This window comes from Echinops telfairi, unplaced genomic scaffold (genome assembly GCF_000313985.2).
Source record: "Echinops telfairi isolate 266 unplaced genomic scaffold, ASM31398v2 ScPeMD7_6;HRSCAF=24_1, whole genome shotgun sequence".
Taxonomy (NCBI): Eukaryota; Metazoa; Chordata; class Mammalia; order Afrosoricida; family Tenrecidae; genus Echinops; species Echinops telfairi.
The window spans coordinates 14493095-14506758 of NW_022103903.1; the positions used below are offsets into that span (position 1 = coordinate 14493095).

The 13664-nt window shown below is 42.2% G+C and overlaps 1 protein-coding gene across 1 annotated transcript in view; it reads left to right on the forward strand.

Annotated features, from left to right (window-relative positions):
• The first annotated feature begins 4833 nt into the window (after nt 1–4833).
• The window catches only part of NSUN3 (NOP2/Sun RNA methyltransferase 3), an 87313-nt gene continuing 78482 nt past the window's right edge, over nt 4834–13664 (forward strand). The window contains exons 1-2 of the mRNA XM_045286261.1: nt 4834–4884; nt 6091–6200. Coding sequence (XP_045142196.1) covers nt 4870–4884; nt 6091–6200 — 125 coding nt within the window. The 5' untranslated portion in view covers nt 4834–4869. The remainder of the gene's footprint in view (nt 4885–6090; nt 6201–13664) is intronic.

The following is a 13664-nucleotide window of genomic DNA, read 5'->3' on the forward strand; positions in this document are numbered from 1 at the left end:
TGGCATGTAAGACTTAGCTCTTGCAGCATTGCATCCTCTCATTGAAATATGTTGTTGGTATTCCACCAATTCCTAGAACTTTGTTCTTGGCTTATGCCGGCAGTACAGCTTGGACTTCTTCTTTTAATATCATAGGTTCTTGATCATATAGTAAGCTTCTGCTGATTATTTTTTTGGTATATTTATTCCGTTTTTGCTTTTGCTTTTCTTGTTTTCATGATTCATGGATCGTTCACTCTTTTGCTGCTAGACTACTTCAATATTTCAGCTTGAGGCTTGAATTTTCTCCTTTAGTTCTTTCAGCTTATGAAATGTTGAGCACATTCTTCTCTTTTGGTTTTCTTTGCCCATTCAGTAGAGTAGATTGGCACTGATTTCATTTTCCTTGGGTCCACAATTAACACTCATGGAGGCAGTAACCAGGAAACCAGAAGATGCATTTTATTGGGCAAGTCTGCCACAAAAGATCTCATTAATGACATTGTGAGGACCAAGGTGCGCCTAACCCAAGCCATGGTCATTTCAGTCACCGTATATTGCATATCAAAGGTTGACAATAAATAAGGAATGGAGAAGAATCACTGATACCTTTGGATTATGATGTGGGCAAAGAATACTGGATGTACCACTGTGGTAGTTACATAATCTGGTGTCAATTTGGGACTTGAGAGGATTAAGAGTGAAGGGGTGAAGTCTAGTCTGTCAATCAGGTCACAGCCAATGAGGCCTCCCTCTGTGTGGGCATGTCCTTCCCCTGAGAATTCTGGGAACTCATGGATTTCTTCCTTGGAGGCAGGAGAGACTTTATCTGCTGACTCCTGAGAGGTGCTCTAATGACAAGACACTTGGCACTCCACAGATAGACCCTGTGCCCTGGGAACAGAAGGAGCCAAGTGGAGACCCCTGCCAATGCTGAGATGCTTCTACAGCCACTGGATCCACAAGACTTTGCACCCACTGGCCTGTGATTGTCCTGCATTAGGCATCATTGCATGTTTCATGAGTCTGAAAAGGACTTTATAGATTGGTATCGGACATATTAGCCAGTATTGGACTTATGGACTTGATCTGGACTGGGCTGGGATGTTTTCTCAATATTCAGTTGTTCTTGTATACAAACGTCTTTCTTATACACATATGCATGTCTAAGGATTTGTTTCTCTGGTTCACCCAGACTAACACAACCACAGAGTGCTGAAAACTAAAAAATCTGTCTTGGAATAAGTACACCAAAAATATTCCTGTGAGTGAAGATGGAAAAAATTTCTCTCTGATTTGGATGTTATTAGGAGGGACCAATCCCTGGAGAAGGACATCATACTTGGTTGAGGGTCAATAACAAACAGTAAGATTCTTTACAAAATTGATTGACATGGTGGATGCAACAGTGGGCTCCAACACAGGAATCGTTGTAGGATCTGGCAGGGTGACGCTCTGTTGTTCACTTACAGGGCCAACACGAGTCAAAACCAAACTGATGGCACTTAACACAATTTTTTGCAAGTATAATAAATATAAATAAATATAGATCCTTAACCTAAAGGTTGGCAATTGGAATTCACTCAGTAGATCGAGAAACTCCTGTATGTTTCATAAAGAATAGAGCTAAAAAAAAAAAACCCCTAATGGGACCAGTTTTGCCATTCCACTGGGCATGTGAGCGAGCCATCCCCGAGGCAGGAAGACAGAGTGCCCTGACCATCAAAAAAAGAAGAGCCACCCCAACAGAGATCCTTGTGTGAAGTGACAGTGGCCTCAGAGGCCAAGACTAGGGTTTGGAGTGGCAGGCTTCCCTCCCACAGGCAAGAAAGCCGAGTGCCTTTGGGCAGGAGGCTGACTTGCCCAGTGGGGTGCCATTTGGACAACCATCAGTGGCACAAGAGTGTTATGGCACTTGGCTGTGCAGGGCAGAGGCCAAGGGCCCATGTGGCCTAGAGGCTGAAGACCGGAAAGAGACATGGCCATGGCCTGGATGAGAAGAGGAGCCAGAGCAGACAAAAGGACTGCATCCTTACCGTGTTGTAACCTGCTCGCTTTCCTTTTCAGCCCCCACAGTTATGAGCAGTGAAGGAGACTGTATGGGTCAGGGTCAGAAGAGGGTTAAAAAAAGACGCATGGAAGGTGGAGTCGTGTCAGTCCTCTGCCTGGTGGCAATTGTCCTCAGGCTGGTGTGGTGTCTGCGGCATAATGATTGGACTGCTAACCCCCAAGACAGCAGTTCAAAATCACCAGCTATTCCGTGGAAGAAAGATGAAGCTTTCTACTTCCATAAAGAGTTACAGTCTCTTCTTACCCACTCTTTGTATTTTTTAACCTCTGTACTATTATTATTTTATCCTTACAAGTTGTGGCAGTTACATCATCTACTGTCAACTTGCGAAGGGATGGAGTCTAGCCTGTTGTGTTAGTCCGGGTAGACTAGAGTAACAAATTCATAAACACGCATATGTATATAAGGGAGAGGTTTATACACAAGAGGAATTGAACATTGAGAAAACATCCCAACCCAGTCCAGTCCAAGGCCATAAATCTGATATTAGCCCATATGTCCGATACCAATCTATAAAGTCCTCTTCAGACTCAAGAAACCCATGCAATGAAAACAAAGGCAGGCTGATCACAAGTCAGTGGGTAGAAAGTCTTTGGGTCCAGTGGTGTTGTAAGCATCTCAGTGTTGGCAGGGGTCTCTCTGCGGCTTCTCTGGCTCCCGAGATCTGGTTGTGTCTGTGTTAGTCTGGGTACTTTAGAGAAACAAATCCACAGAAACTCATGTATATAAAGGTTAAGTGCGCATCAAGAAACATCCCAACCGAGTGCTGCCCAAGCCCACAAGTCCAACATTAACATTAACCCATTAACCCATATGTCCGACACCAATCCACAAAGTCCTCTTCCATCTCAGAAAACAGACCCAAAGATGCCGACTGCAGGAGGAAAGCTGAGTCAATGCATGTGTAAGCATCTCAGCGCTGGCAGGGGTCTCCACAAGGCTGCTCCAGCACCCAGGGCTGCATCGGGGTAGGTGCATGCGGCTTCTCCTCAGGGATGTCTTGCAGGAAGTGAACCTTGCTAGCTGAAAAAGGGAACTGGCTAAGGCACCCTGATCCGACCATCACAAAGCAAGAGACCCGTGAACTCGAAGGCGAGGCTCATCGAGCCATTTATCCCTCTGCCCTTCAATTACCCCACATGTGTTTATCAGCCAGGTTGGCACAATAAATTAACTACCTCACCATACATGTGATTTGTCTTCTGCAATGTCACCCAGGGAGTAGCAGAGAGAGGGAGGCGTGGCCATACCCACACAGAAGTCTCATTGGCTATTTCCAGATTGACAGCCTAGACTCCAAACCTACACTCTTAATTCTTAAATTGACACCAGATTAGGTGACTAACACACCTAGGTAGCAGCTTGATGACTTCATTTGGAGGCACAATGGCGATAAATAGCTCACTAGAGGCCAGCACACTCTCCCTGCCGGGTCTTTCTGCTTTCAAGACAGATGGAACTATGCTAATGGAGCCAGAGCCCTGGAGCTGGAGAAGCCACATGGAGACCCCTGCCAGCGCTGGGATGCTTCCATTGTTACTGGATCCACAAGACTTTCTACCCACTGGCTATGATCTTCCTGCATTTGGCATCATTGCATGTGTTTTGTGAGTCTGAAGAGGAAATATAGACTAATATCGGACATATGGGCTAATATCAGACTTATGGACTTGATCTGGACTGGGCTGGGATCTTTTCCCAATATACAACTGCTCTTTTATATAAAGCTTTATCTTATACACACAGACACACTCACACAAAACCTAATGGTGTAGGTATACTTTGAGTTGAAATCGGTTGCAGAGTATCTAACAACTATCACAAGGAAATTGTTCAAATAAATGTAGTGTTATATCCATTAGTAGAAATAACAATTTTTTCTTTTTAGGAATGTAGACGTGTACCTACCTATATTCTGTGAGCATCACAATAGTACTTTGTAAATATCAGAGATCTGAGGCATGGATTTTCTTTAGATATAAGTTGATTGCTACAGGAGAGCCACTGGAGAGTATCATGAAATGAGTAACTCAAATGTCTTTCCGTCACAATGGATGAAACTCCACCTTCCTGGAAACTGTGGGTGGAGACTACTGTGAGAGTTCATGCTGGTCTTCAATCGCAACAGAAGGTCATCATGATTAACGAGAAAATACACAACAGCAGCTGACATTTGGGCGTTTATTGCTTGCCATTAGGCGTGTTTCTTGTTATTTGCTTGTCAAGCAAATTGATCGCTTAATCTTTCCGATGAACAAATGCATGTATATGTACACATGTAAACACACACACGCCCTTTTATAGTGTATTTTCACGATAACTCGTGCCTTAGTTTCATTTTCATCATCGCCTTTGTCCTCTGAGCTATTTGGTATGAGGTCAAGGAATGTTAGATAAAATTCAGTAACCAACTTGGCTTCTTCTACGATCATCATACAAGACCTACAAATGACCGAGAGAGACTGCATCATTTTAATGAATGTCACCCACACTGTCGTTAAAAACAACTCCGCGCGGGAGCGATTCAAGACCAGGCGGCCCGCCCAGGCCGCCAGCATAGGTCTCCAAACACCGCCGAGCTGGCGGCAATGGACGCCCCAGCTCCCACCAAACACTCCGAAAACCACTCTCTGAATGGTTCTCGCGAGATCTCGGCCTCTTCCGTGAGACTTTAGTAATCTCGCGAGATTCTATACGGGAAAAAAAAGCGCACGATTGGCAGTGAGTTCCGGAGTTCCCGGAAATCAGGATGTCTTCGTCTTCTGCAGACCATTGGTTGCGGGACGAAGTGGCTCTCTGGTCGGGCCGCTCCGGAGGAGATGTCGCTGACCTGGGTGAGGGCGGGGGCTCGCCGGCGCCTCGGACCTGGGAGATCGGCCTGTGGGGTCCCTTTGCGGAGTCCAGGTTGCTTTGGCTCTTCGATCCCGAGTCCTGGAGTAATGTTGAGTGCGCTGCCGGCTGCTTATGAGCCTTCCCTGTAACATTCCCGGAAGGAAGTATCTGTGCCCCCTCCGCCACCCCAACCTCTCCCCGCGTTCCAGCTCTTTTTCCCTTCCGGAGGGATGGGACTGCTCTGTCCGGTCTCTTCCCTGATCTTTCAGACCAACAGCAAAGCAGGGTCTGTACTTGGGCATTTTCACTCATCAGTAGCGAACAGCTTCACAGGGTAAAACGTGGACGTCTGTTCACTAGTAAATAAGCAGGACTGAGCCCCTGTTTACCTTGCTTATTGGAGACTGTAAATTTGATTCTGTAGGACCGTATAGATTAGAGAGAGAGAGAGAGAAAAGCCATAGCTAGAAACAGAATCACTGATGTGAAAAACCGTGAAATTGTTCACTACATCTTGCCCTTACTTTGTTTAATGAGTAATAGAAACAGTGTATGTTACATTAGAACGACATGTGTTGCATAGCAAATCCTGAAAATTTCTTGTTTGGATGAAATAAGGCTAGATTGCAAGAAAGTAATTCAAAGAAACGAGATTGATTTAAAAAATAAAATTTCTGGAATATTTTAGAATTATAGAGAAGTTGCAAAAAAACCCAGCACTTGTATCCCCATCACTCAGTTCTCCCTAATATTGAAATCTAGAGAGGCTTATAAAACATAGTTGAATTGCTTTTATCATAGCTTAATATTACTAGATTATGTTTTAACTTTAGATTTATATTTGGACAATGATCATTGAGAGAAATTTTCACTCTTATGTCTGCCTTAATGAAATTTTATTACTTGTGATACTTTGCTTTATTTGTAAGGACTTGTAGCACATTGGGGTTAAGCTTTGGGTGGCTAACTGCAAGATGGGCAGTTCAAACCCACCAGCCTTTCACAGGAGTGGAAAGATGAGATTGTTTGCTCCTGTAGTCTTGGAAATCTTAAGGACAAGTTCTCTGCCCTTTAGGCTGGCTACCGCAACGGGTAATAAGAATGTAACACAGTGTTTTTATCTTTTTAAAACAGGGTGCTTTTGTTGAAATTCAATAAATTTGTCATAATTCAATGTGTGTCAGCAATTTTTTTTCTTATTATCATAGCTGAAAGCAAACTCAGAGGGGAAGCTTACAAAACAGATTTGCAAAGTTGTATTGGATCATTTTGAAAAACAGTATTCCAAAGAGCTTGGAGATGCTTGGAGTACGGCAAGGTTAGTAGAATTCCTCTCTCAGGGCTGGGGGATGGGTGAAGTAAGATGGTTAGTGTACTTTTTGTTGGGGTGGCCAGGGTAAGTTAAAAAAGATAAGGCAATATGATGCTGCCTTCCCTTTCCTACTGAGGCCTTAGAAAGAAAAACAAAAATGGAAAAAAACCGAGAAAACGAAGGAAAGGAAGAAAACTTTGAAGGAATAGTAAGCAAAATTATTAAGTCTTTGCTTTGCTTTGATCCTTTTGAAACAATAATGTCCACATATTTGTTAAAATTATGTAACATAAAAATATTAGCGAAAGCTTTAGGTGATGCTTGCTTTTTGAAATTCAGAGGAAAATGCAAAAAATTTCTTTAATGCCAACATCCTTTATATTCTCTTTAGAAAGAAAAGTTGCCTGCCAGTTGATTTTGACCCACGGCAGCCTAGTGTGTTCAGAGTAGAACTGCACAACATAGGGCTCCAAATGGCTGTCTTCTTATGGCCGTACTTAACAGGCCTAGTTCCATTGAGTGGACCCAAACTCCCAACCTTTCATCTGGTAGCTGCGTGCAAACACCTGTTATCTAAAGGCACACTTTATTTGGTAATTATATTGCGTCCCTGTTTTATATTGTATTTGAAACCATATGCTAATTTGTAAAGATATAAAAAAAGGGAAGTAGAAAGAAACTTGATGCCAAGAAATTGTGGCTGGTGAAAGTGATTTTAAAAATGTGTACCTTTGCTGCGTTCTGCCATTGGCCAAATGCCATTGTAGGGGTTCATTACATTGCCCTGTGGAATACAAAGAGAATGACAGTCCCCAGACCCAGTTTGCTGGCAGTCTGGTGTCCCTGTGTGTGTTGGCGTTGTAAGTATTAAGATAGAAGAAGGCACTAGATCCATGATTCTCAGCCTTCTTAATGCTGAGACCCTTTAATACAGTTCCTCATGTTGTGGTGACCCCCCAACCATAAAATTATTTTCGTTGCTACTTCATAAATGTAATTTTTTTACTGTTATGAATCGTAATGTAACTTTCTGATACGTTACAAATTGAACATAGTTAAACATAATTAAAGCATAGTGATTAATCAGAAAACAAGATGTAATTATATATTGTGAAATATGTGTTTTCCGATGGTCTTAGGTGAGCCCTATGAAAGGGTTGTTGACCCCCAAAGGGGGGGGGTCTGCACCAGCTGGTATAAGAAGTATCATATTTAACAAAGGGGCTATACCAGAAAAAGCCTCAGGAGATGCCAGCTCTTGGTGACTGAAGAAATGGCATGGAGGTCATGTATGACTTTCTTTGGCTAAACAACGGGGAAAGAGTCCAATTCCATGTCTGCCCAAGGATGACTCCTATGAAGCAGAGGTCAGACAGACTTGCCTCCTAGTCCTTGATCCTATTCTGACATCAACAATGCCCCCCACAACAGTTGACTTTGCTGGTTCGGTCATGTAATATGATGGACACAAAATTCACAGACAACACTCACTATTATGGGGTTTGTTAGGGAAATTAATGGGTTACAAAATATTAATGATAAAGGTTTTTTTGTGTCTGTGCAGTGCCTCTTATCCATGCTGACAGGCATGCTTCTCTGGGCCTCAGGCTCTCAGCCACATGGTGCCTTGGTCTCTACCTTGTTCCTGAGCGGATAAACCTGCCTCTCTTCCCTGGATGGTGTTCCTCTGCACTGTCTCATGGTCTCTGCTCAGCCCCTCTGCACTGTTCATGATCTTGGTGCCGTTCCCTCTGTTGTCTCTGCTGCCTCACCCACTTCAGACAGGAATCCGGGATGTGCTTTGCTGGTAGCTCTTCTTTCTTGATGGTCACAGGATTCTCTCTCTCCCTGTGCTGCTGACTGACGTGGAATGGCAAAACTGACCAATCCCGTCTACTGCTTCACATCATTTGTGGGAGTTAACAAACACATGCTTAGGAGAGTCATTCCACGTCATTGCGCTTTACCACTCACTCAGAACCAAACTCACTGCCATTAAGTGACCTGATAAACTGCACTGGTGGATTCCCTAGATGTAACGGCAGTAGGAAGCCTCATCTTTCTCCCACAGAGCAGCTGGTGGTTTTGAACTGCTTATCTTGTGATTAGCAGCCCAATGCATAACCACTCTGCCATCATAAAAGACTTACCGTGCCAAGAGGAACCAGGCATTTGAGACTGCGTGAATAATGTACTTAGAGTATTATGAGCAGAAGCCCAAAATGTATTGTACAAGGGGAAAAGAGAGGTAGGTATGTGACTACCTACTCAATACAGTCTGTGACTTATCAGGCGTTTTCTCATTCCATCTTACCGTGGTACAACTCAGGAAGCATTTCTCCTTTACAGAGGACTCCTTGGAACATTTTTAAAAATGATAAGTGTTTAACAATGACAATAAAGTCTAAAGTTGTTCGCAGATTATTTTTGGACAAATTATGCCTTTAAAAACTATCCTAATTACCAGACTTTGGAAATAAAGCTTATGGTTATGCTTTTTATTTCAAAACTGAATCGTGAAATGGGGGTCTTCTTTTCCAAACTCAATAGAGGAGTAATTGATTTGTGAAGTTTTCAGTATCCAAGGAGTCATAAAATACAGAACTATTATATTTAACTAATCAAATACCTATTGCATGTTTATTTTGTCCCTGACATTATTAATTTATGTGAGGCTCAAAACAGACCCGAGGTTAATTCGCCGTAGAAAACTGCTCTTTCAGCTCGTAGGTGGCAAAGGTCGGGCTTTACACCCCAACCCTCTGGCTCAAGAACTCCCACTGCCAGTCCTTGTTCTGTATAGCCTCAGACCTGAAATGCAATTAGGCATAGTTGGATGGTTTAAAAAAAAAGATTTCAAGAGGCATTTTTCTGTAGACTTTGAAATAATCTAGATCCTCATATGCTACAAGGAGTTATTTTTCTATTTAGTTTGCTCAGACAGATTTACAAATTATCATTTGACCCTAAACAAATTGGGCAATGAACTCAAATCCATTTAATTAGCTGCACCTTCTGCTTCACCTGCCTTTTTGTTGGATTTTCATGGCAATTTGATTTTTGCACAAATGTGCTAAATTTGCCAGAGGCAAAATATGGGCATTCTTTCTCTGCTTAGACAGTAGTCTGAGCCGATGATGGCATGGGGAAATAACAATTAAACATTTTTGTAAGGAGCGGGTGTTTGTTTTTAACTATTTACTTCCAAGGCATGATATAGTGCTTGCGGGTCTATTTGTTTCTAGAGAAAGATGAATGCATTGCTATGTAGTTACTCAATCTCTTGAAAGCATCCTTCCCATTCCTCGTTTTTCCCTCCCACCCCTCCACCAGTGAAACAGGGTGTCACGGTGCCCCTGTAAAACCCAAATGGTTACTGTCGCCCAGGGACATCTCTTACATTGGATGTCTGCTTTCCATCTCGACTGCTAACTTAGGTAGTCGTCATCTCTTACCTGCCCTATTGTAACACGTCCTTCCTTAGCCCCCCACTTTAAGTATTTGTTTATTGTAATAGTCACCTTTGTAGTACTATGTACCAGGCACCGTGTTAAGCAAATAACAATTCTGTTTACAACCCTCTGAAATAGAACCTTTTTTGTAGATCACAAAGTTGAGGCGCATAGAGGTCCAGTAACTTGCCCAAGGCCCCTTTGCTCACATTTGGGAGAGCCCTGGGAGTGTGGCTTGCTCAGTCATGCTCCTCAGTGTCTCAGTCCGTGCAAGCAAACCTCCTTTGTTCTCCCACTGGCTGCATTATGACACATGTAAAGGAGAACCTTACATCAAACTCTGATTCTGTTCATTTATTTGGGGAATATTTATTGAGGGCTTATGCCTGGCATTGAGCCAGGGAGACAAAGTTGAAGTATGATCTATTGGGCCATATACACTGGTTGGAGAAATGTACTGTGATTAGTGTAACTTCATTAACTTTTTATCAATGTTTAGTCATCCCTGTCTATCCCTCATCTGTCTGTCATACTGTGGTGGCTTGCATGTTGCTATGATGGTGAAAGCTATAATATTAGTATTTAAAATACCAGCAGAATCACTAATGGTGGACAGGTTTCAGTAGAGCTGCCATACTAAGATAGTCTAGGATGAAACACCTAATAATCTACTTTGAGAAAGAAAGAAAAAAGATTCGTAGAAACCTTAGGAATAGCTACTAAGCATTATTTAAAATAACAGATGAACCCTCAGAAGGGCCCAGTGTTTTCTTCTGTTGTGCACAAGGCCACTATGAATCCGAACCAATTTGAAGGGACATTGCAACACCAGCACAGGAGAAAGGTATGGCTGTCGACTGCTATAGCGTCTTGACAGCAGATAGGACCAGTTCTACCTTGTCTGTGGAGTCGCTATGGGTCAGAATCGACTTGATAGCAGTGAGTTTGGTTTTTGTAGTAACAGCTCAGTCACTTCTGTGTATCACTGACTGTATGTACTTGAGTGTAATCCGACCTGAATATCAGCCAAGGCACCTAATTTTACCACAAAAACTGCATTAAAAATGTGCTGAAAAGCTCGGCTTATACATGAGTATATACGGTATTCAGTTTTAATACTTGTCTTTATTTTTTTCTTTTCAAAGCTATGTATTTAATTTTTTTATCAATTTATTGGGGCTCATACAATTCATCACAGTACATGGATCAATTGTGTAAAGCACATCTATACATTTGTTACCCTCATCATTCCCAAAATTCGCTTTCCTCTTGGGTTCCCGGAATCAGCTCATTTTCCTTTTTTCCCCTCCCCCTCCCTTTCTCCTCCCCTTAATACTTGTCTTTTGAACAACTTTTTCTTAAAACTATGCCAATTGTGTATCATCAGTAAGTAGATGTGTTTAGCATTTAATTGTTGCACAATACATAGAGGCAAGGAGATGGTGCTGGTTTAGTACCGTGTGGGAAGGAGGCGCAGCGGTGCAGGCCAATTGTGGAAGGTTTTCTGAAGGACAGCTCTTCAGGCACAGGCAGGTTTGTAGCAGTCGGTTTCCGGATCTTCCGCTTCTTGTGTGCTCCTTCTGAAAGTTCCTCTACCCATAAATACAAGCCGAAGGTGGTGACCTGTTCTTTTACAATTGTCTCTTTCCCACTTTGCAAAGGCACACTTTCACCTTCCTTAGCTTCCATACTGCATTTGTTCAAGATGTTAAATTTCCCCAAACCAAGCAGGAACAATTGGAACGTCTGTGTGATGTTTCACCAAGTTAATAACTAAGGAGTAACAAATCCATTAACAAGTCAGGTGGTTTCCAAGCTTTGCTTTCAACTCAACCAAAATTGAGTTATCAGCTAATAGCTTATGTAAAATATTTATGATAGTAAGTCACTAAGTGATTTGGCAATTATTTAGAGATTGAATTGTGTTTCTTAAAAAGTTATATTGAAAGCCTAACCCCTGTGCTTGTAAATTAATCTATTTTCCCAGTAGGTGCATATGGACCATGCTATAATGTTGGAAATAAGGACTGGAGTAAGGTGGATCTTGAAACTAGTCCCTTCTGACCTATGTCTTATGAAAACAGCAGAATGGACACACAGACACACTGGGAGACACTATGTGACAATACAGACACCCCAAGGATTCTTGGTGCGAGAGATAAAGAGTGAGACCCATGGAAGGAACTGGCAAGGCTGAGGCCCTGATTTGGACTTTGAGCTTCCAGAACTGTGAGAAAATAAATTATCACATTCAAAGCTACCTCGCTAGAAAGCCAGGACGGGGATATAACTCCTCATTCAAAGCAGTGGGAGGCACCGCCACAACAGTGCATTTAATTCTCATTTTATTGGACATTCCTCTTAGCCTTATAGCTATAAAAATACTAAACGGAATAAAATTGGTATAGAACTCAGACTTAACTCATCCATAGTTGTATGGAAACAAGCTCATTTCATTAAATGATGTGTTTCCTGTTAATTTTTACTTTTTATGTTGACTAGTTGTCAGGGTAATCCAGCCCCTAACACATCATCACGGGTCTGGTAGGCGCAATTGTACAGTGATAATAAGTAAAGATTATAATAAAGTCATAGAAAGCATGAGAGATAGAAGAGAGAGAGAAATAATGGGGTCAGACACATTTCATGGTAGCAATGCTCACCTCAGCCTCACTTGGTGGTCCATGTGGAGAGAGATATTAAATGCTAACCAAGGCTTTTATATTCGCTGGGGACATGCAAGCCCCCTAACTACAGGTGAAGACATACGTCACAGGAAAGGGTTATGCTATAGGTAATACAGTAATGGGAGGAGGGTGATCTAGGGATATACACGCAATAGGAAGAGGAGGGATTGGGGGTATATGTGTGACAAGAAGGGCGGACCCTAGATTCAGGATGGCAGCCTAACTTTGGATGTCACTGAGAGGGTTTAACCTATTCCCTGGCACCATTAACAGTAGGGTGTGAATTCCACCTACAGTAAAGAAATCCATGACAGCAAGCCTTTAGGGAGAAGTAGCCCATTGTCCTTAGCAGCAGGGAGCAGGCCTACCCATGCTGGGACTAGAGTAGTCTGGCACCTGACTGCCTTCAGGGAAGTAACTTGACAATTATTAGCTGCAAGAAGTTTTCTAAGTCGAACATATTTGGGGGAGAAGACTTGGGAGAAATCTTTCTGTTTCCCACAACTAGTCATAATATTATTTTAATCAATTATGTTCTAGTAATTTTATTGATAATGCAATCAGAAGTTAATGTTTTAGCAGTTTGAAATTAAAGATTACCAGGAAAACAAATTTAGAATGTCCCTGTGTGTGTGTTAGTAGAGAGAGAAGTATGAAATGTAGAATGATTAAAAAAAGGTTCCAAAGAAAAAAAGAGGTTTCAAGCATAAAAATATAATAAATTTGTATAAGGAAATAAAATGTAAATAAAAGAGAGGAAAATGAAATATAATATTTCTACCTATAAAAGAAGAGTTGACCTATGAATTTTAAATATGACAGTGATGGGAATCAAAATCTCTCAGATATTTAGAATCTGTTGACAAAAACAAGTGGTTTACTATTTTTAAATGTCAATTTTTACAGTATGCTGGAAGGTAAAGTCTTAAACGTGGTGAAATTCTGTGACTATTGAAAATATGCCAATGGGTACATAGGTTTTTCATGGTGACATGAGTCCATATATTAGCAAACATTTGCCGGTAATGGAATTGGGGTCTTTGAGACGAGTGAATGGAGCAGCTCCTAGCTCCTCAAACACCTGAGGCGGAGGCCAAGAACCCGTGTGTGGCACTGTGCTCTCCTGCCTTTTGTGCACTGTTCCGCTTGCTGATCCACCAGCGCTCTCTGGGTTTGAGTAGCTGCTTTAGCTCCAGGCCCAGCATAGCAGCCTACACAGTGCAGGGTGGTATGAGGTAGCTACAGGTGGGTATTCTGTGTGTAGGGTGTGTGTGCGTGTGTGAGAGAGAAGGGGTAGTCTATGAGACCTTTTATTTGCCACATTGTTTTCT